Source organism: Taurulus bubalis (genome assembly GCF_910589615.1).
Source record: "Taurulus bubalis genome assembly, chromosome: 8".
In the NCBI taxonomy this organism is placed as follows: Eukaryota; Metazoa; Chordata; class Actinopteri; order Perciformes; family Cottidae; genus Taurulus; species Taurulus bubalis.
Genome location: NC_136596.1, coordinates 18,621,815 through 18,646,884, shown reverse-complemented (window position 1 = coordinate 18,646,884; position 25,070 = coordinate 18,621,815). Strand labels below are relative to the sequence as shown.

Here is a 25,070-nt window from a genome sequence, read left to right as displayed (position 1 = left end):
GGATGGAGAGAGCACTGAAGTGGCAGAGAGCAAGAGAATGAGAAGTGGTAAGAGAGGTAGAGGGAGAACGAGAGAGACCAAGAGGGCAAAGTCATGGAAAGCACTGATGCCTTTCAAACGCAAGGCCTTTATTGCTTAGTCAGAATGCCCTTGTTGTCAGATATGACTAATTAGCACTACTTAACGCAGCTGGGATTGATGACAAAAAAATTCATCACAGTGGGAAAAAGCTCTGCCAGAGGAAACAGCGTTCACCCACAACGTTTCCAATTATTTCCTCGTATAAAAACATAACAGTGATGCTGGCCAAGAGGTAAAAGGTAAAAGGCAATCAGGAGTTTAATATGCATACTCTTGATTAATATCACTATAATGCCCTATTGACTGTAAGCTGATAAATTACCTCAATGTGATCAGAAAGGAAACTCACATTTGACTTTTTTTTATAACCATGTTAGCGTCAAGGATTTAGGGATGGTAATGTCGGTCAGCCGATCCACCACTTTGGTTCAGACCAAGTATGGATTCACAGACACAACATGCCAATTCCTGATTGTCACATCTGTGTTGCGTAATGGAAATTTCACCATCTGCCCAAATCTCCAAAGGTCAACGTACTACCGAAACATTGTCATGAGCTAGAAAAGCAAAGTGGACGCTTGTTTCCTGCACTATATGGACTGCATTCCCATTCTTGGTCCTATTCTTGTTGAGCAATCCCAGACACTGTTTTCTTTTTTGACTTTTTTGAATAGAACAAATAAAGGAGCTCTTCTTGTTGCCATCAGTAGTTCACCATCAGGTATTCTACTGGAAATGTGGAACTTGTCCTTGTTTGCATTTCCCTGATTGTACAATGTACATTTACTGTGGTTGCTGGAGCTCATTGAAAACACACCAACATGCTGAGAGAGGATGTAAGGCTTTTCGCTCTGCTGCATTGTGACACTGCTCTGACAATACAGTGGAGAGAAACAAGGGTAAGAAAGAGCAGATGAAGGGAGGAGGTGAAGCAAGAAATGGAGGCTGCATACAAGGTAAAGGCTAATTAATTTGAAGCACTTTATTTCTCTCAGGAGGGCCAACACTGTTTCTATATTCTATCCAACCTCCTCTTCTGGCTGGATAGCATCTTCATTTTAACCTCAACTCTCAGAGACAAGGAGGCGAGAGGTGCACACACACAGTCGTCACACATCACGGCTTCTTCTCTCTCCCCTCACCTGACCTTTCTCCAATCTAAAGGTTTACGCTGTGGTTTCAGCTAACTGTTGGGAAAATATGTCATCATCAACGGCTCTTTAATGAAATGCGTCTTTTCATACTTTAATTACTTTTATTACAGCCACCCCTCTCTCTTTTTCTGCCTCTGTTCTGGACCGCATGAATAATGGACATCTCTACTGATGTATGTGCCTGCAACAGGTCCCGTTTCTGGTGAACCTGCATGGACAAACTAACTCACTCGATCAATTAACGTTGACAAAGTGGCCACATCATCAACTAGAAAGACGAATCACATCAACTGAGAATCTGGCGAGACAAGTTTACTAAAAACAAAGCATTGATTTTTGAGATATAGTCAATGTTGAATTTAGAAGAGTGGGTATTGATGCATAATAAACAGATGTGTTTGGTTCAATGCTTGTACGCCTTCAACCTTAAGTCAAAATGATATTCACTTAAAAAAAATAAAGTTATTACATTGTGTAGCATCTGGTGTCAGCCCAGGAATGTCAGCAGTATTATTACTATAGCCTTTCTTAAATATTTGAGGACATTTATTAGTATTTATGTTAAGTTAAGCGTACTTTCTCTTGACTGTAGCTTCATATTTATTGTACAAACAGCGTGGTATTGATCTTCTTATTTAACAATCGGCAGGAAAGTGAACAAATGGAATTCCCAAAAATGTCATGCTATTTGTTTAAGGGGCTAGAAAAATGTCAGTTCCAAAGCTCGCTCTCTCTCTCTCTCTCTCTCTCTCTCTCTCTTTCTTCACACACAAGCAAAAAGATTAATCATTGCCCAGTGCCAGGTCCAGCCTGACCTCCCTCTGTCTGACATCAGATCAGGACCGGGATACACATGTAATCTGCCATATCTCTCTTACCCATCGCCACAGAATGAGAGATACTCTATCTCTCACCACAGATGACCATGGGATGTGCTGGTGGCAGAGGGTCGTGTGCATGCCTGACACATAGAAAAATTCATTTTCATAGAGATACAAACAATGCATCCTGATGACTTTTATGGGCTCGCAGTCACTAGCACTTTCACCTCTGATGTTTCCTGAAGAGGAAAAAGTGATAAATGTGCTTTAAAAGTCAATGTGGGTTTCGCTCTAGTGATTAAGCTTATTATCCATGCACCTCGCTGTTGTTATTCGCCCGTGTGTGGAGCTAATAAACGTCAAATATGATTTGTCTGTCTGTGAGCAAGAAAATGCAGAGTGCTCTCTCCAACGTGAACCCACACACACACACATTTCAACCGTGTTTGACATTTAGGCCTATAACGATAATTGCTTTCTCTGGATTCAAAACTCCGAAGGGTGTTGTTAGCACATTGTGTAACGTAATCACACCACAATTGTAACCGCTATAGATCCACAGTCTCAGCATGCCAGCTTAGCTTTCACCTTTAGGAGTGATAAAAAATCGGCTTAACTTGTAAAAGCACAGCAATTAAAATGTGATCTAGTTTAATGAGAGCCTACTCTGCCGTGTTAATGTTGCTAATTAACAGTCAAACAGGAAGTGGTATTGACTTTGAGTGCCTGCCACTGGACGCTGAAGAAGGTGCTGATTTGTAAACACCAAATAAGGGTGTGTAACACGTGAAGACAAATTCCACAGACACCACTAGACATATGGACATCCGCACGCACATTATTATACAGACTTACACACAAGCAAATAAACATTCTATTACCATCCGGATGCACTGTCAGACGTACAAACTCACAGAAAGTTTTGCACTTTATGGCCATTTGTTTCATAAGAAATGCAATTTTTGCAATATTTGCTCTATACACAAGACGGGTAGAGGAGAGGTCAGGGGTCATAAAAAATAATAATATAAATAAATGTTTATAATAAGTACACACTATTTAGCATTAGTAAAGCATGAATAAAGACTGAATTCATAATTTATAAAGCATTATTCCAACATGAACACTCATTAGTATGCAATTCATAAACACAGTTATACATGTTTCATTCTTGATTAATAAGCTTGGGTATTCATACTTTATAAATTATGGCTTCCCCGATTAATAAAATAATTTGTAAAGTGTTAGTAAATGATAAAAAAAAAGCATTTCAGGTAGTTACTACTCGTTAGTTAAGTATTAGTTAAGTATGTTCTGTGACCTCATCTAAAAGGGCAGGCTATTTATGCCTTACAAAGCATTAAAAAATGGCATGATTAATTCAGTAGTTACTACACATACATACATATACATATACACATATACATAGATACATATAACCATACATATAGCCATAGCTTAGTATATACCTTTATTATACACATATATACATATATATATATATACATATATGTGCATATATATATATATATATATATATGATATAGACTTAGACTTACTACTATTTACACATGACTAACTAAATAGGGATGCCTGTGTTAAGATAATCTATGGGGCTGTAACTAACAATTGTTTTCATTGGGGAATACCTGTGTTATGTCTCGTTCTGTCCCCATGTTAAGTTTTCCTTATTTTATCAGCTATCATTATATCCTGTTTTATTTTGTGTTTCTTACCTCTCCTCTCAGGTCACTTCACTTCCTGCCTTTGTGTGTTTTTCCACCACTGTGATTGTCTGCCCCGCCCTTGATTGATCCCACCTGTGTCCAATCACTCACCTCCCAGTGCCACCAACTTGCCAGTGTTCTGTTCCTGATTTGTTATATTGCTGCCTCTATTTCCTCAACCACATGTTTTGCCTGATTCCTGCCTGTTCTGACTGCCTAACCGTGTACCAAACCTCTGCTGATAAGTAAAGACTGTTTTACCTATACCTTGTCGTGCAATTGAGTCCAGTTTTATTTGTGTAACAACCTTGACATTTTGGGAATATGCTGATTTGCTTTCTGGTAGAGAGTTGGATGAGAAGATTGACATCACTCTTGTCTGTACAGTAAATGGGAAGCTAAAGCCAGCAGATGGTTAGCATTGCTTAGCACAGAAACTGGCAAGCCTGGCTCTGTCCAAAGGGGACAAAATACACCTACCAGCACCTCTAAAATTAACACAAGTACAAGTTATCTTGTTTGTTTAGGCAGTACAAAAACGTGGGTGTAAAAATGTGCACTTGGTTATCATTTGTGATAAGAAATGTCTGAAATGTCTTGTTTTCTTCGAACCAACCGTCTAAAACACAAAGCTATTACATTTTCAAGTAGACACTACGAAAAGCTATAACTAGAAAATGATTGACATTCGTGCTTGAAAAATTAATAATGGATTATCAAAATAGAGGCACATTTCTTTCCCCACCATAATCAATTCATGAGACTATTTCAGCTCCAATCCTACTATAAAATAACATATACAGTGACAGAGAATTCTGTCCATATTGCCCATTCCTATAAACCGTAGTCACCAATGAATTGTAGCACAGTACAATGCAACAGATAACACAATGGATGCCATTTAGCCCCAAACTTGATAGAGCTCAGAATACAATAAGAGGCTGCTTTTTATTGCCTTTTGTGTCTCAGTGCATTGTTGTATTTTACAAAAAGATGGCTTACAGAGTTAATTCTTTCACAAGCTGCCAACAATTGACTGTCACAGTGAAGGCACAAAACCATCAAACAAAGCTAAATTACCAGACCGCCCTCTCTCCGTCAAAGGCCTCCCAGGCTTTTGTTGCCCTACACACCTGACCTGCCTCCAATCAAACCAATCACACTCATCTTCACCCGCCTGGCTGTCCAAGATCTGAGATGTTTCCTATCTGTCTCATCCTGCAGGATAACATCTCAGTGAGGCAAGTTATTTCCAGACTCGCTCCCCTCAGCTACATTCTCCCCCAGGAGCGAAAGCGTTAACGAAGGGATGTTTTGCTCGACAGAAAAGACCTACCTTTTGACGGCTCTGAGCGCTTGGGCAGATCCAGTGTGTCATAGTTTTTGTCATTCTCTCCGTTCTTCCTGCCTGGAGAGAGGAAGAAAGACAAAGTCAGTGCCATATCCTAAAACGTGTTTAAAGAAGACGATGTCGTTGACACCGGAATTAGACCGATATGGATTTGGAAGGCTGATGTAGATATTTTTAAACTGAAGCTGCAAATACAGTAGCTTATATTTAGTGTTTTTTTTAAACGTAACCATGTTAATGTTTACATCATAATTGCTGTATTTTCATGGTATAACCTCTCTCTGAAGTGACATATCAGTCTAATCCAGGTGTACACACCCACAAAACTCACCAATGTGTGCATGTAAACAGTGCAAAGAGCTAGAAGCGTGATTTGTTCAAGTACACAGAAACTGCACATCCCACACCGTCTGTTGTTGGCTATCAAACACTGGTGTGTTCGTTCACATGTTCATCAATTTGCATATATAGGACACACAAACCTATGACTGCATACAAAACTCTTTCCACCATCACATCGTTCCTACTATAACTGTAATGCAGTGGAGGAGGGGGAATGGAGTGGGAGGGGATGTGAGTGATTGCAACTCGGCCGGCTAATGGTCATCTTACATGTTTATTGAATGAGCTACAGAGACAAAAGATTAACTAGTCCTGCCACCCCTTCAAAATACATAAAACCACTATATATTCATGAAAGCACCTAAACCTAATAGTGCGACATTTTGTGAAATACACTTACTCACCATCTTGCTGCGAGTCAGATGATTAGATCAATATCACTCTTATGTCACTGTGCACTAAACATGAAGCTACAGCCTGCAAGTAATTATCTTCGGATAGCATAAAGACGAGAAGCAAGGGGAATCAGCATGACTCTGTCTTAAGGTAAAAACATTTAGACAGAGCCACTTCAAATCTTTATAGACGCTAAGCAAATGGACTTCTGCATCTAGATTCATAGTTAATGAATGAGAGTTATATCAATCTTTTTACCCAGCTCCCTGCAAGAAAGTAATTAGTATTTCCCAAAACGTCAAACTATTCTTTTAGCACCAAGTACTGAAGAACTTTTGCTGATATATATATAAATAATAATATCAATTGAAAACACACACACACACACACACACACACACACACACACACACACACACACACACACACACACGAACCAGGTCTGTAGCAGAGCTTGACATTTATTCTTGAAAACAACACAAGGGGATTGGTGAAGGGCTAAAGTTTGATGCAGAAAGTAGCAGTCTGGTTAGTTGGGATTAGTTTTAATTGGAGTATAAAAGGTTTTACATTTCAGTTTAATTTCAATCATAAATTTAGACGAAATAGGTTTGAGGTTTTAATTTCTGCATCTTCGATACGTTTGATTAGTCAAGCTTTACTTCACATCCCGATGGACTTACCTGTTTCACCAAGTTTGATCACCTTAACCTTTCATTTATCTCAGAGGAACAAACTGAATTGGGAGGTGTGGAGCCTATACTACTCAGGTCAGTATAGTGAGGGAATGCATGTGGAATAAGTGAAACACCCCAATTTTCCACTAAAGTCCCTGGAAGTTTTTCTGATTTTTTTGGAAGACATCCAAAACTACTTCTAACTATTCTACAGCCAGGGGTAAAGAGAATGAATAGGAGGAGAAGGGTGAGGAGAGATGAAGTGAGAAGGGTTGAGGGGGGGACACTCACCTTGATTAAACCATTCCTCTATAGTTAGCCAAGGAAGCAGCGGCAATGCAAAAAACACAAAGCAGGGAGAAGAGGCATGGTGAACAAGACGTGTGCATGTGTCAAGAAGCTGTGCAATAGATGAACAGTTTTACAAAAAGATGGCATCTTTACAAAACAGGGAAGGTGGGGGGGGGGGGGGGGGGGGGGGAGGAACTAGAAAAGAAAAATGGAAAGAGCAAAGGGAGAAAAAATTAGTACTTTTTTGATAAAAAAGAGGCTGAATGGGTAGCTATTAGGAGTCCAGAAGTGTTCTCTGAAAGCATGCTCAGAGAGTTGGCATCAGTGGGATGGCTTTTTAGATGGAGAAAGAAGCAAATAGCCAGAATCATAAAGGAAAATAGGAAAAGACATGAAGAAACGTCAGAGAAAGAAGAAAGAAAAGGCTAAGAAAGAAAGGAATCAGCTTCCATTGTCAGATAGGAGAGTAGGATAGAGAGTCACAGTGAAACATACATAGCAACAGCACCAACTGTAAGCGTCATTAAACTCACTGCCTGGGAAGAACAGAGATGTGCTCAAAGAGACGTAAATAACAGCCACAAATCAGCCTGTTTAGAAGCTAAAACAAAGCTTGAGCTGCTCAGCGCGTGTTGAGCATAATGGTATGTCTAATACTGAATGTGACATTAAACTGAAGAGTAGGCCAAACGTAGCCTACTTAAGGGAACAAATTACCAAGCATATCGCCGACAGTGTTGCTTAACCACCCGCCTCCATGCTCCTTTATAGCCACATTTAATGTTTCTGTACCTGAGCCTCGTTCTTTCAAAGAACACCTTCAGGGTCTGCAGCAGCTAAACACCTCTCATTATTCTCAGCGAGTGTGTGCTTGTGTGAAAGTATTTATGTGGTTAATTGGTGTCTTTATAACTCTGTATACATGTAAGCTACTGTGTTCTCCTGACCCCTGAACCAAAGGATTCTCCAATGAGTCATTAGAAGTCGAGGGTCACTGGCTGGCAGTTACACCTCATTGGCTGACTGATTAATGGCAGTCATTAATGTTGTACAGTGGAGAGATAACAGTGTCGTTGAGCTAACGGCCTGGGAGAATGCTGATTAAGATGCGTGCGTACATGGCACATCTGTTAAGGAGAATCAATAACAGCAAAACCGTCCTGGAGCAGCAGACGGTAACACGATGCACGTCCATGACAGAGAAGTCTCATCACAGTCTTGCCTTGAAGCTAAGAGCTTACTATGACAGTTCATATTGTTCCCTTGTAAAAATGGTATGTGTTATCGTAGTGAATTATTCTATATTTGAGTTCATTTATATCCAACATTTTAGAGAACTGATTGTTGTTTACACTGTCTTACTGTTTTATGTATTTGATGAACATTTTAAATCTAGCTTACCAAACAGATGGTGGGACAATATGGTTGAAGTTGAGCGGTTAAATGTAATTGATAAAGGTATTGACAAATTGAAGAGATTAATCAAGTTTAATCATTGGTTTTCTGACTGAGCAAAGCGTTACTCTTGTTTATGTCAAATGTAAACCCTATTTTCAAGAGAGAAGAAAACTGTTGAGAGGGAGAAGCTCAGCACTCATATAAAACCAACAACAAACTGAAATACAATAAAGAAGAGGAGGATAAAGTAGAGACTAGTATATTTAATACAACTGTTTGAACTGATTTCCCCTCTGTCAATTCCATGTAAAATAAGGCAAAAGATAATAACCATAATAAGGACAATAAAACCACCACATGCAGCTCCCACTAATTATTAAACACAGTTGTCTACACTTTTAAGAAGCTTTTCTAATTAATCATAATTGACCTGTTATGCAATACAAATCCCAATGATTTTATCATTAATTTAACAAAAACATGTGTTTTATTGAAGAGGCAATAATCTAATTTTAGGTTTCCGAACTATTCAGATTAGTGGTTATGGCATTTTCCTCCTTCTCACCTTTGGCTTTCTTGCCACCGAAGCAGCCGGCGTCATCCTTTTTCTTTCTCTGTGGTCCTGCTGAACCAGGAGCCTGTGGCGCTGAGGGGTCCTGGAACCTTTCGGCCCCCGGCACCTCTTTGTGGACGTGGTAGGACAAGTTCCTCATAATACAAACACAGTTCTCCACAGACTATGGAGGAAAAAGAGACAGAGAAATTCTCATCGACAAGTACATCCATAAATATGCGACAAAAACTGTGCATGTACTGTACAGTTGTATTCATCATATGAATATGTCTTGACGAATATGTACTTTAGCGGGTGAATCTGACACTACCTTGTTATCCATGTCTTTCTTCCCCACAGCTGATTGAAGAGCATGCAGCAAGGCGTCCACCAATCCCTCGCATTCCCTCAGTCTGCGCCGAGCCTCTGCCCCGTCTGAGCTCACATTTCTACAGGAAAAAAAGTCAGAAACACACACTGTTAGTCTGAATCAACCAGATTAAACTACACTGCTGACAGAACCTGCAGAAATAGGACAACAGCAGCTGCAATTTCTGCAGCCATTTGGCAGCAGATTATTCCGATTGTGAGGATATAAATTCTGACTTCTTATATATGAAATACAATATACTAAGATCTGTATGGTATTTTAAGATTGAATTGATCTTGTTAAAAGTAAATATCTGAGCAAAGTCATTATCTTAAATTCAAACATATTTAAGACATAAACACCCCCCCAATCTGACAAACCACCTCAGCAAGAAGCAGCACCAACTGAGAGTGGTATAATTATTAATACAAATGCTACTAATATTAGTTGTAAGGAGAAAAAAAAACTAGCTTTCTTCTCATTGCAATCATGAAAAATGTGACTCAATTAAAATATCACAAGTGACAGTCACATGTGCCTATACCGCTCAGCTGTTGTGTCAGGACCATGGACAGCGATGTTGGTTGTATAAGGTGCTTTTGTCACAGCAGCGCTGTCAAGACAACTGAGAGAAAAGAAGCGGTGGAGAGCGATTGACTGAGACGAGGGTTGCTTAGGCTGCTTGCTTAACGTGGTTGTAACAAACAGGAAGTATATAACTAACAACACAAATAAACATCACTCATAACAAACTGAGCACCATAAAAGATCTGAGTTATTTTGTTGTTTATTCATGTATTTAAGTATTCAACATTACTAGGAGCTACTATCTAGTTTAATGATTTCCATTTGAAGACATTGACAGACTGGACAATGACTGGCAGATGTATCCAATATTAGCAATCCAAAACCAGTCTGAGCCAACCTTGTGATTTTCTGGGTTTGCATGAGGCCTGTGGCCTTTATCCTCCCTGTCTGCATCAATAGTACAATGTAATAAAGCCAGACTGCTTAAGGAATAATCTTAAAAGAATGATGAATATGAATTTCATTTTTGCTACAAAGGGAAATGCCATCCATGTTACGTCAGCCAGCGCCCTGAGCACGGCTTCTATGAGCACACTGGCAGCAGAGCTGGTGCAGTCTTAGTGCGGCTGTCTGACTGACTGTGAAAGGCGAGGCTTTAAAGAGGGTTAAGGGAAAGCTGGAGATCCCTGCCCCTCACCAGGGACTTCATTTATGAGGGCTTCCAACCCACCTAATCCCATTAGCCGACCCCCAGTTAGTACTGGGGGAAGAGTGGCAGCCTGGTGCTGGTAAGCAGAGCTGGAGTGCTTTATAGTGCTGTGTGGACAGAAACACATATCACGCCCAACAACATGCTATATAATGTTCCTGTTTCACAAAAAATGGACACAATTGCAAAATCCAAATGCTCTGTGTTTTGACTTCTATGAGAACTAGTGCAGTGCCCATTCAAAACGTGACTAGTTGGAGCGGGCCGATTGCTTGGACACTAGTATTGCCGCTCATCCAAATAACTTCACACTCAACACCGCATTTCCTTTTGGCCTCAGCAATACACCTGCCAAGGTTGAAGACAATCGGATGAACCGCTGTCGTGAAAATAGAAGGACACACATGCACATCCAGACAGAGAGAGACTCCATCTTATTCCATTTAGTTTTTAATCATTAATTTCCGAGGCAGAATGGATGTACATATGTTGTATATTGACCTATACAAGGAGATGAACTTTATACACACAAACACATAACCTGCCTTACACCTTCTTATCCTCTTGGCCAGTGTATGATTATCTCTGCCATTCGTCTTTGGAGTGGAGACCCACAGAATCATCCAGCAGTGAGTGCTAGTTCAGACTATTCTTTGGTAGAGACCAGGCAGACGGCACCGGACATTTGGACCCGCTCATAAACTAAACCCATCCGTCTCCAGCTGTCAGAAAAACGGTCACCACCTCCTCTGTAAATGGATCCGGAGGAGAAACCGCCTTGGATTTATTTGACAGGAGTGTGTTTCAGGGCAGACAGACTGAAGAGTTTTATTGTCAGCTGTTTCATTTCCAGGAGTCTTTCAGGGAGCAGTCTCGGTCGAAGGTTTATGGACGTGTGCATCTGTCAGTGGAGACAGTGCGGGTAGGCACTCGTATCACCAGACAGGTTATCTGGTGGGGAGGTATTTCATGGGGGTGAAGGTCTATAGGTGCTGATGATTATTGATCTATCTGTGAGTGTTCCATCTGTTGCTACTGCACATTCTCGCCATGTAACTAACTTTCATGGCACCCTTTCACAATGATTCTTTATGTCCACCTGCATAACATGCACACACGTGCAATCCTTTTTACTTCAAATAATTACCACAAATATGTTAAAAGAATTTAATGTAATAGACTAACAAAATAACAGTGAAGTGAAAGATGTGACATATATGAAGTAACAGTAACAGTAGGCATATGAGATGATACATACAAATAGTAGTTTTAATTGGTCAAATATGTGTCTTTAATTGCCACCACTTTGGTCCAGACTGAAATGTCTCAACTATTAAATGGACTGTCATGAAAATGGGAGGATGGATACTGCTGAATTTGGTCATCCACTCAACAGAACCATAAGATTGAGATTTGTAGTTGTGTATGAAATGTCTCCATTAGAAAGGACTGCCATGAAGTTTTGTAAACAAATTCATGTCCCCCTCAGGTTGAATTGTAACAAATTGTGTTTCCCTGGCATTACCATTGGGTCAAAAGGGTGATTGGTCCAATACTTTGGTTTATGACCAAAACACCTGCAAGAGGAATTACATTCCCATCCATCACAGTACTTCTGTGCATTGTTAATATGCCAACATCCTAAACTATAATTATAGATAGGGAAACATTATAGCACACCTGCTAAATATCAGCACGTTGTCATTGTAAGCCACATTTAGCTAAAAAGAAACGATGTGTCTTGTTAATACTTGTGTTGCTATTTTACAAGTGTAGTACAGCTATGTAGTTCAATTCACTTCAGTTTATTTTGTATAGGCCAAAATCACAAATTAGCCTGGGAGGGCTTTACAATCTGTACACAATACAACATTCCTGCCCCAAGACCTCACATCGGATGTAGTGTGTAGTGTTGTTGCTTGTAGCAGTTTTAATAAATCATATTTAATCCATATCAAAATATACAACGACAGTTGTATCATCCTTCTGTGGATGTTCGCTACAAGTGAAACATTAAAATGTACTGTAAAAATGGAAATGAGCTAATTTTATGGTGCCTGTTATTACCTCAAATCATTACTATCTCATAATCCCCTCATTTACAATAGTTTAGAAGAGGCAGTAGGTATGATATCCATGTGTTTGAAACAAAGTCATTTATCTGATTCAGACCCCAACATGTTCAGATCAAGAGACATTTTAGAATACTGGGCCGAGTCAAAGCTTTTATTGTTTCCTTCTTTTACAGCAGATTTCCTGACGATGAGGTTACTGAAATAAATATGTTAACACTTACATTTTGATGGTCAAAGAAAGGATACAGTGACAAAATACCAAACTGCAGTGATACAGCAGTTCTAAGAGAAACAGGGAAATTATTTTTTCTTTGACAACCAAGTGCAGAAACACAGCACTGACACAGACTGGCTGTGACTGTGATCTGGATGTGCCTATAGTGTGTGTGCTGTATCAGATGAAGTGTGGGTGTGAAGGTTGCTCAGAGTCATGTGGCCATCAGAGGACAATAGAGCAGCTGAGACAAATAGACTGGAGCTGGACATATGGAGACTGATGGAGATGGATGGAGTCGTGACTGACCTCCGCTAACGTCGTACAAGGTTAACGGCAACACTGCAGGACCATATGTGTACCCTGGTGTATCCTTTAGATTCTATCGATCCTGATTTCATTTCTGATTCATCTTATGGATTCTTCCCAGAAGACATACATGTGTAGGTGTATCTCCGTAACCGGGCCCATTGTAAATAGGTGGTGCACATGATTGTATTGATCAGGTTTATTATATAATTACAAACATATCCTTCCTATCTATAAATAGCATATGCATGTCTGAATTTATGGACAGTGAAGTTGTTGACAGTAAATATACATCAGTGGAAAAAACAGACTACCTGGATTACTGAGGAATCACCGCATCCAAGAAGTGGACGTAATACCAGACCAGCAGAGCAATACAATTAGTAGTAATATAAACACTTAGGCTTATCTGACAATAAGGGTGTGGTGCGGGGCGGGGCGGGGCGGGGGGGTGGGGCGGAGTAGCTTACATGTACCAACCATTGAAAACAATTTAAATGTACAACCTAGCTACCTCAAAAAGTATATGTATATTATAGTAAGTACATTAATGTATATAAATATATTTTAAAAAAATAGCAAATAAAGCAAAATGATTGGCCGATACAAAAAGTGACTATACCGCTCAGCTGTTGTGTCAGGACCATGGACAGCGCTGTTGGTTGTAGGAGGTGCTTCTGTCACAGCAGCGCTGTCCAGAGAACGGAGAGAAAAGGAGCGGCGGAGAGCGATTGACAGCCAGGCGAGGGTTTCTTATCCTGCTTGCTTAATGTGGTTGTAAATAGAATATATGTTTTTCTTGGCCCTACATTACGGTACATTACGGCCTCCCACATACCGCAATGTAGGGCCTGATTCTGCATTTGATCTAATCCTTGTTCAAATTCTTTTATATGATCTAAGCAATAATATATACTAAAATGTGTTGAAAGACAAACTCACCCTAAACATCATCAGATTCACACTACTAGAAACTCAAATCATAGACATGTTTCCAAAAAGATTTTTTACATGTCACAGTTGGTAAAGCACAAGTGTAGACAATTAAATGAATGACGTCTGAATTCCATTTAGCTGCTTCAGTTATAGAGCCGTGGTATTGTGCATGCTGGTTTACCGTCACAGTTTACTGAAATGTAACAGTCATTGTTATTAGTAACATCTGTCGTTTTCCTTCTGTGACAATTTAAAAATATTCTTCAGTTGACACAAAAGCTGCAGTAGTTGATGGGACAGGCTGTCATGTTGTTTTAAGAAACTGCTTCTATATCCTTATTGACATTTTTCGGTTCCCAATGTTAATCCTGTTCATAAAGCTTTATTTGGCTTTTTTTAACTTGGAAAACACTATTATCAAGCACGACAATCAGAAGCCATGATTCCTCTTGGTTTGAGGCAAAACAAGTCTGAAGGTCTACAGTTCTCTGAGGCTATACTAAGGAACCGTTCTGCATTCGTATACCCAGCTGAAACAAATTTGTCAAGCTGTCAATAAGCTGTCATTGCTTTTATTATTACGTTTACACAACTGTTGTTATTTAATATAAATCAATACTAGTTAACCCGACCTTCTGATCGAACAAACCGATCATAAACGCTACAAATGTGGAAGCGCTGGTGCACATGGAGGCCCATCAGCCGATTGTAGACTTAAAAAGCACTGCTATCTGGCACCAGAACCAACTCTTGACACCCGATCCCAACACCAGCGAAGACGATACACACACAGCTTCCCCTTCACTGAGCCCCAAGCGTAAACCCTGTAAATAAGCTGGCTCCTATCGACAGAGGAGGCTATTATAATAAAACTATCCCCGGCTTTATTGAGGTGCAAGCAGTGTCTCTGTTGGTGGAAGTAAACAGATTCTCCCCGGAATCAGCACTTCTCCTCGGCACACAAAACCCGGCGTCAAGGCAACTGTGGGCTTGGTCACAGTTACCATGGAAATGTATTCTCATCAGGAGTGGCTACATCGAGGGTCGAGGAAGGGTGAGCACAGGGAGATATGTGGCACCAGGGGTGACGGGTTTGGATATCGTGTTTGGGAAGACGGTGAAAAACACACAGTACAGACACACAAAAAGGAAGAGAGAGAGCGCAGATAATGAAAGAAATCTTGAGGAAGTCAATGAGAAACAGTACGAGGCAGTGAGCGCAGATTCCCACTGTGGCCCTGATGGAAAATACCATGACTTCTCTATGACTTTCCTTTGCTATATCAGAGCGCTTTCATTTATTCCCTCTTGATTCGTTAATGCTGCTCTTCAACTGAGCAGAAAATGTTCTAAAATTACAAGCAAGTTTCCAGACTTTCTATAGCCACAGCAAACTTGCTGGAAAGCATCTGATGCGGAGCAATAATGTGTGAAATACATTCTGGTACTTTCTGTCTGAGGTAGATTTGGATGTTATATTGTTCTGGATGTCAACCAGCATGCCGCAGCGTCTACTCCGGGAGACGCTCTGCCCTGGATTACAGTCTCGACGGGCATGGCCGGCCCGGGAGGAGACAGCACAGCCAGGCGTGAGGCGCGATAACGTCCCACACACACTCTCTCTCTTCCACAATTTACTACAAGCTGTCATTCTGAGTTGAAGCCAAAATGGCTGATTTAGCAGTGAAGGTAGAAGATACTTGGAGAGGGAAAACTACTTGGAAGTTGATAACAGGAATTAAAGATTATTGCACTCAAGTCATTCTCAGTTGATAACAGCATTTATAGACCGAGGCAGAGAGCATGTTTGGTGGAGGTTTTGCTGTTTCTGAGGTGCACTTTGAAAACAGGGAAGCTTTTAGATAACACTGATGTCGAGGTGGAATTATTTATTTAATCTCTTCGTCAACAAAAATGTCAGAAAACAATGACAAACAATGCTCTTTGCAATTTCCTGGAACTCAAACTGACATCAACAAACTAATTACTAACATACGCTCAAGCATGTGCAACTGTCATGGGCAACTGTGAGCAGTCAAGATGGAAATCATACGCTAGAAGGTATCCACATCAACAGACAAGTAATGTAGTCCAATAGTGGAACGGACACAATGTCAAAGCAGATTCTCATGATTCTTATTCATAATTGTGAGCTTAAAAGCTATTTATCTTCCTTGGTGTCCAGTCTGGTGACTCACTATAGGCTCTAACCGATCAGTGTGTGTTATGTGTTATATGTGTATGTACATACAGTACAGTGGTAGATAATACATTCAGTGATTTTGCATAATCTCATAAACTGTGGAACGCATGCTCACAAAGTGCACAATAACTTTAACAATATGTCCGTAATGTTTATTCACAACCTTTTAAAAATAAACTATGTTGTAATACAACCTAAGACGGACACGGGCAGTTATATTATATGCTGATGGGACGTGCTTTGCCAGGTTTGTCGGCTATAAATTATATTTATATTAATGTTTGGGAAATAAATTACTGTTACTGCAAAGGTGTTTGTGTAGTTTTTGTGTTTCAGTGTGGGAAGCTACCTTTGATGTAACAATCTGAACTTACTGTGAACATGGTTTGACTACAGGTCCAAGGTCCAATGGATTCAGTACTTTCTAGTGAGGCAGCAGTTCCCTGGCCAACAGGTTCAAGCCAAACAAACATCTTACAGCTTTGTTACATCAGCCGAGAGCAATGCGACGGCAAAGACCAGTACGCGTATGGAAGAGGTTTAGGTAAGGGCACATTCAAGTTATTATCTCAGACTAGAGCCCCCCAGGACTAAAGCAGACCTTCACTTCTTCAAACAAATGGACCAGACAGGGCCAGCAGCATGGCCGAGTGAGTCACCTCACTTTAACATTGAGGTATGTCACTGTGGAAATGGAGAAGTTAACATCATTTTGGGATGACTGACCTGAGAACAACTTAAAAGTTCCGGTCACTGAAAAGACTCAAAGCACAGCATTCGCGGTTCATTGATGGAAATGTACTGCAGCTCACACTGAGGGTTAAATAATAGTCAATGTTTTTCATCCCAATTAACACTGAGGCTTGAATATTGTTTTTCTTATCACCAGATAGAGAGAGTGCTATTCGAAAAAAAAAACAGAAACAGACATAATGACTTGTTGTCATGAGGCAACGATTTGCACTGCAGGTTCAATTTATCTTCTCTCAGCCTTAATAAGCTCAAGACGAACTTCATTTGTGTGCTTACTTAATTTGAGCTTGTTTGGTTAGCTTCTAATGCTACTCATTGGCCCTTAGGGGCGAGTGATTAAAAAGTTACCCAGCACATATTAACATGACAAAGTACATACAAAATAGAGGAACATTAAACAAATTACGTCTCAAAATGCAGCAGTGATAACACAATGTACCTTACCTGTAATGATATATGTGTGTCACTAATAGTTTGTCACCCAGCAATCTGCTGCAGACAGACATCCAGCATACTTCATATACATACAGATACAGTGAGAACACAGCATCTTCCATATCATACATTACTTCCGTACCTAAGAACAAAAACCTGAACCTGGCCCAAGAGAATGTAGTCTCATGTATGTCACACTTGTTCCCAGATACAACTGGTATCATAGTAAAAACCAGACTGTGGGTGTGTGAAGGATCCTCTCTATAAAATCCAGGATGATCTCTAAAATGTGTCCACATGCTTTAAACCCAAATTGACTTTAATCTGAATAAATCTGCCATCTGTTTCCACAATTTTGCCTAATGTCTATCTGTGTCCTTCTTGATTTAAAGCTGGTTTTGTCCAAAAGCTTTCCATCTGTACAAATTACAAAAGACAGCTTCTTGGATTCACAACATGTTCATATTCAGACTTCTTGTTTGAATTGCAGTTTTTCTTCCTCTTTGTGCTATTTAGACTTTTTTAATCCGGGGATAGCTTAATCTACAGATTGTTTTTATTCAATTGATTGATAAACCAATTTGACTGTAAAATGTGTCCAATGTGTACAATCATGAATCCAACTGGATGCAAAGATATACAGTTCACTATCACATATGACTTAGAAAACCATTAGATCGGGCTAACTGCCACAGCTGCTATGTACGCGGTTCTTCTTTGTTTAATCATTTAGCAAGATGAGCACTGCATATTTACACATCAAGCTATCAGTGTAACAAATTGTTGAGCATCCAGCTGCATATTTTGTGTCTTTTTTCTGGTTGCAGAGAGTTGAATTCTTTTCTTATTTGAAAAAAAACGCTTTTTTACCCAGCCCTCTCATAGCTACCAGACACAACCAAAGTGTCTCAGCTAGTAAAAATGGCACGCCTTATTGCCCTTCTTTGTTCTGCATTTAACAATAAACAGAACATTTGTTTTATAAATTGTCATCTATGTCATTTAACAAACCCCAAAATCAAAAATAGAAATGTTTCATCTTGTCTTCCTCTCTAGTGCTATACATCAATCTAGATTGTTTTGGTCTGAGTTGCTTATGGAGTTGTTGAGCCTTCGTCCATCTCTCCGTAACTAAGTTTGACTTGAACATCTGCAGAATAATCTTTCCTGTAATATTTAAGATTACATTTTTTCTTGAGTTTGACTATTGTTTTTTGAATACTGATACATTTTAAAACCCTTAGTATCCATGTGAAAATGACAAAAGCACATGTGTTATTAACACTCTTGAACTGAAACCCAATGTTATTAAATTCTTGTAAAATGAGATATTTCTTTTTGCTATATATTTTTTATGAAATCAGCTTGATTCATGTGTAAATTACTTTTGGACTAAACCTACCTGAGGCAGCCGGAGGTGTTCTTGAAGACGGTGGTCCACTCGGCATCGCGGGGCTTTGAGTCCTCGTTTGGCTCGTGCTCCCAACCCGAGTGGGGAATAATAACCTCGTTGGTCAAAGTCTGCAGGCCGTGGTTAATGATCACCATCTTCAGGGGTTCATACGATGACAGATTCCACAAGGTTCCTGTGGGGAATTAAATACAAATTAGAAGACATATTAGGAGGAAAATGAAATGGAAAGAAATATGTAGTTTAGAAAGAGGATTATAAAGAGAAATAGGAAGGATAGAAGAGGAATAATGAAGATGAGGAATGAGGTAGCTGACTATCACAATGTTGTAATCAACACGGAGTTCATAGAAGACAATAATTACTGTGATAATGCTATAGGAATAGTGAGGTTACAGGAAGTAACCTAACTATGCTTAATCATATTTCTCAACTAATGTAGTCTCACTTTTGAAATAATATACCACTTGAACCTTAATGCATACAAATTCAACAGAATGTAACTACTTTGGCAAACAGCACACAGTTCTGTATCCATCTCCTCTATTTTCTCGTCCAAACAATCCGAGCAGGAGAAAGCATTTTCTATGTACCTGAACAACAGGCAGCCTATGTCATACTTCTGCAAAAGTGGTAAACAAAATTGAGCTGGGTATAAGCATCCAGAGGTTTCACAAAAGAGAGGCAGGCAGACAAAGCAGAGAGGAGGACATTGTTGGCAGCATCGCCTGCCTGGCCAAAACCCTGCAAAAATAAAGTGCTGCGTTAAAGCGTCAGCATCAGATGGGTTTTCACTCAGACACATGGACGGTCTGGAGCAAGGCAGACTCTGGTTTGAGGAGAACAAAAATGTTACAACAAAAATAAAAAATAAACTTTGAAGTCCATGTTTGATGTAGCCTGAGTTTCTGTTTCTATTATCCCATCACCCTGATCCCTCTCTGCCTTTGTCTCGCATCACTTATCTCACTATTTATTTTCTCTTTTTATATTCGGGCATTTAGCTTGCATTCTGATCTGAAGACCTGGTCGTCCAAAGTTGGGGTTTACCAAGTCTGACCCTATTGCCACCATTAAAAGTATGGCAAATTAGTTAATGACAGTTCCTGTTTGCAATGTATCTATGGATGTACACAAAACCATCACTGGATTACTTAAATTATGAAGAAAAACACACCAAGGTTTAACAGGAGATATAAGGGCCATCATTTTTCGAATGTCAGTTTGTAAAGCCTTCTGAGGCAAATTTGTGATTTGTAATTTTGGACTTTACAAAATAAATTGAATTAAATTGAAATCTCCACCAACCAACAATGGACCCGCTCCCTCCAACCTTTCCTTTTTGATGATAAAGTCATGGATGACCCTGCAACTGTCCAGCCCCCCTACTGATGTTCCTGAGCCTTAATTGGCTCCATGAGCTGTGTGTCACACCACTGCGGCTGACTATGTTGGTGAACGGTCCACATCCACCGTCCAGACTTCAATAACCAACTCAGTTGTGTTTAGAACACCAGCATGCTCCTGTCCTTTTACCCTCGAACAGTAACTTACTCCCTCCACAAACCCTCTTTTAACTGTCCCACGCCTCACAGTTTGAAAACATCAGTTCCAAAGAGAATAACAACTGGGAGTTACAGCATTAACATTAAACAAACACACACAGAAGAGCTCAAAGACACACTTTGCCTGATATAAATGACCTGACACCCTTGTGCACATACATACACAGACAGCCAGAGTCTGCGATTCCCTCTTGCCCCGCAATAACAGAACATTAGCAGAGCAATGAAAACGTCTCGCCCCGTTCTTTAAAAGAGTTTCTGTACATTTTCCAGATGGTCAATATTTCCTCTGTTAAATCATGCTCTTTACATAGAGAGAGAGAGAGAGAAAAAAAGATCTCAGGGGACAGGCTAGGGCTAAAAATAAATCCATTCCTTCTGGTGTGGTTGGGCCTGGAGAAACCTGGTTTCCTTCGACAAGTCGTTGAAAAGGGAAAAAAAACTAAAACGCATTAGACTTATGCACATACTGTGTTCTTGTGATATTTTAAGTTTGTATGTGGCTCATGACCTTTGCTACTTAAGCCCATCACAGTCGCATGTCTATCGTAAAATTCATTCCCTCTGTAGTTCCAGTTAGTGACTAGACCAGAGGTGTCAAGTAACGAAGTACAACTACTTCGTTACTTTACTTAAGTATAAATTTTGGGTATCTATACTTTACTGGAGTATTTATTTTTCAGACGACTTTTTACTTCTACTCCTTACATTTTCACGCAAATATCTGTACTTTCTACTCCCTACATTTTAAAAATAGCCTCGTTACTATTTAATTTTGGTTTGTTTTCACTTCGGCTTGTCATAGTTCAAAAACACACACACACACACACACACACACACACACACACACACACACACAAAACCTCTCCGCCCCGTTGTGCACAGATACGTGCGTGCGCACACAGGTGAGCACTGAGCACACAGCAGCGGACAGAGCGCTGCGAAAAATATGTCGCGTGAAAAGCAGACCGCTATATCTGCGTTTTAAACGCTCCCAGGGTGAAGATGCAACAGCAGCTCTCCTGTGAGGAGCAGCGGAGTTCTCCTCGCACCGGAGCAGCTCTCTGAACCCGGAGCAGCTCTCTGAACCCGGAGCAGGAGGTGAAACGAGCCAAAGTGCTTGTGTCTTCTACCAACAATGAGCTGCTGGCTTCACATATTACAAAAGTACAAAGTACACGGATATAAAACAAAGTCATTAATAAATACATGGACAAATGCCTGTACTTTCGGGTAAATGGTTACGGTACGCCGTTAACAGGCTACGCTTACGCATGCGCGATTTGACGCGACGCCGTGAGCTCCGTGAGCTCGTCTTTTCCTGCTGTTGCGTTTCTCAAAATAAAACAACAGATCTAAGCTCAATATTGAGCATGAATTGAGAGAGGCCGTATCAAATCTACAATCCCATTTATAACATATGTGTCGAGGAAAGCAGCTCACTGCAGCCACTAATACGGATACAACCTGATGCTCACATAGCTGCACTCATTCTGTTTTGTTTGGCAAAACAAATTAAAAGCTTATTGTTTTCCACAATGAGCTATTTAGTAGTAACTAAATATGAGTATTTTTTTGCACAGATAGAACATACACAAAACATTGTCTGATGGGGCAATCTGATTTACTTGAAAGTGATTGCAATTTTCTTTATTCTGTTATTTATAAAAGCACAGATGTGTCACACAACTATGTTATTTACACAGCTTTAAGTGTTTGTGTCGGAGTCGCCGCCTATTTTGCACTATTACAATACTTATAGGCAACTAGTTATCATGTCTTCCGCTCCATGAAACGTATGTTAATGCTCAGTAGTACACATATGGTACTTTAATGTATTTGCATTGTAATAAAATGTGATCATTTTAAATGGGCATATATGCAGCTGAAACGGGTAGCCTAGTGCATCCCACATTTTTCAACATAACATTTTAAAACATTATAGTCATTATGGCATTCTATAAAAATGATTGTTTTGGGGGGAGGTGGGGTAGTGCACTATAGGCCCCTGAGACGCGGTTTAAGAGTTTGTCCTTAGTGAAAAAAAAAAAAATCCCCTTAGATTACTTTTATACTTTTAAGTAGTTTTTAAACCAGTACTTTTACACTTTTACTTAAGTAAAAAGCTTGAGTTGATACTTCAACTTTTAGAGAAGTATTTTTAAACCCTAGTATCTATACTTCTACTTGAGTAATGAATGTGAATACTTTTGACACCTCTGGACTAGACTGGCTTCCAGTATCTTACTGGGAAGCAATTAGATGTGTAAGCTGAGGTGTGAGTCCATGGGCGACTTTCACACACAAACACCTTATTTTGATTCAGGGTATTGAGCACGGAATAAAGCCTAAAGAATATTTAACATTGTGGACAGTGTGAATGATACTAAATAATTGTACTCCTTATATATCCCTATATAGACAAAGGCATTGTATGCTCATCAATAACGCCAAAATCTACCTCAAACTATCCACCTATAGTTTATTTTCTCCTGCCCAGGGCCTACGGATAGAGAGGAGCTAGTAGCTAAATCTGGAACAAAGCATATTTTCTCTTTTTTGAGATTAATGGATGTTGTACCTGTTTGCTAATATACAGTAAATACTTTTAATTACAAACTAAATATACTTGATTTACAGAGCTTGTTGGGGAAACAACATGAGACTAAACATTACCTGAGAGGCTAATTCCAAGGTAAAAAGTCCCTTTTGCTTGAAGCAAACAATCTTCAGGTAATTACATTGTTGAATAAAGGCTGGTTTGATTTTGTGCTTCATGCGTTTACTGTAAATTTCATACCTCTAAAAATTTAAAATTAATTTATTTTTCTGTCCCCAACCATTGTCATGGTATGTTAAACTTGAACAAAAACAAGATGAGATGCTATTTAAACATATGGATGCTCTTCCATCAGTATAATTAAAGCTCTGATTGAATACATTACACCAGTATTATTTAATTACCTGTTTGTTTTCTGCCTTGCACATTGTTATCTACCCATGGTTCAAACCAGGTGTATGTCTGTTCAGGCTAGTCTGAGCCAGGATATCATACGGACCATTGTATGAGGATACTGTAACACCCTGTTGGTTTTGTGTGTGTGTGTGTGTGTGTGTGTGTGTGTGTGTGTGTGTGCCTCCTGATTGTTTCATTCCCTTCACCTGCCCTCAGCCACGCCCATGTGTTTCCCCTGATTGTTTATGCCCTACACCTGTGTTTCCTCTCTCATAATATACTCCTCTGTTTCCCCTTGTCCCCTGCCAGATTGTTTTTGTATCCCTGTGTGTGTGTGTGCGCGCGTGCGCATCGCCTTCAAGTCTTAGTAGAATCTGTTTCCGGAGTACGTTTTGTTTCCTGTCTGTTTTTGATCCTGACGAGTAAATACTTTTAGATGTTTCCCCTAACGTGCCTCCTGTTGTGTTTCCTCTGCACCTGAGTCTCTGTCCCACCACACCCGGTAGTGACAGATATGTTGGTCTGTCTCTGCGTGTAGTTGTTGGGTCACAGTGGTTAGTCAGCATTGTCTGTTTATTATTATTCAGGCTTCATGATTCTTCCTTCAATTGCCCCTTAAATTTCTTCCCTCCACTGATTGCACATTTGAGTGCTTTTGGGAGAAAATAATAAGGAACACCCTGTAAGTATTGCTCGATATCACAAACGTACACATACGGTAGTTTTCTTCAGAGGTCCTGTGTACTTCTACTTTAATCACAGTTTTCACTTGGTAGCAAAGACATCAGGTATCACAGAAAACCTGGTTCCCATGTGCTTCACTCATTAAAGTTATTTCTGGCACTGCAGCAGTCAAAGCAATAACTAAACTTTCTGTTGCGCACAGCATTAGCTCATGCATTTTATATCTGCATACATACAGGATTGAGTGTGCACTCACTCCTGTATGTATGTAACTCATAATTGAAAATTATGAGTTAATTGCAAATGAATGACCCAACACAATGAAATACAAGTTAACATGTGATGTTTAGTTGCAAAAGAGCAAGGGAAGCCCATTCAAAACTGCTAAGAAAAATGTGAATTTTTGCTATTTTATTCAGTATATTATATATAATTTGCACTGGTAATTGCTCTTTTAAAGTTTTATTTGACTTATGGTCCTCCAAAATTAACCACCCACACCTTCCCTGGAGCATATTTTCCCCACTCTTTTTTACAGGGTCAATTTTGTCATTTATTTTAACCACATGCATGAGAGCACTTGAGAGGAAGTATCAGCATCCAGGCATGAATCACATTAACAACAAATGTGCTCTTGTGGTGTGTGTATGATGGCAGGCCTGCCTGCCAGGCTGACAGCTTGATTACCTCCATTAGCATTAGCTTGACTTGTGACAAGCAACATTCAACATGCAGTCAGCACACAAGGAGAAATGTGACCTTACGGAATGCAAGCAGTAAAGAAAACAAACTTGCATGGGAAATACTTACCTAAAGACAGTGCATTAAAGTCACAGTTGGTAACTTATGACTTTTGTCATATTTGCTCAAATTGTCAATATATTCTGACAGCAGTACATACAGACAGAGACAGATAAAAAAAAAAAGAGAGCTGAGCAGTCCAACCGCAGTCTGGCTTGGTTTTGGTTTGAAGATGGCGGCCGAGGGCGCAAACTTTCTCATTTTACAGCTATGTTGAGTATTGTTTCCACATCATCATAAAACACAGCCCATATCCAACATAGTATTAAATGCATTTCTACATATAAAATGGAAAACATTGTCAGCATCTGTCTTTGACTTGACAACAAGC

At 39.8% G+C, this 25,070-nt stretch overlaps 1 protein-coding gene across 1 annotated transcript in view; it reads right to left on the bottom strand.

Moving 5' to 3' along the window:
• The window catches only part of arvcfb (ARVCF delta catenin family member b), a gene marked incomplete at both ends in the record, with an annotated part of 114,623 nt that overhangs the window by 27,166 nt on the left and 62,387 nt on the right, over positions 1–25,070 (bottom strand). Inside the window, 5 exons of the mRNA XM_079222727.1 lie at positions 5,120–5,191; positions 6,840–6,857; positions 8,803–8,974; positions 9,122–9,239; positions 18,725–18,908. Of these exons, the coding sequence (XP_079078853.1) occupies positions 5,120–5,191; positions 6,840–6,857; positions 8,803–8,974; positions 9,122–9,239; positions 18,725–18,908 (564 nt within the window). The remainder of the gene's footprint in view (positions 1–5,119; positions 5,192–6,839; positions 6,858–8,802; positions 8,975–9,121; positions 9,240–18,724; positions 18,909–25,070) is intronic.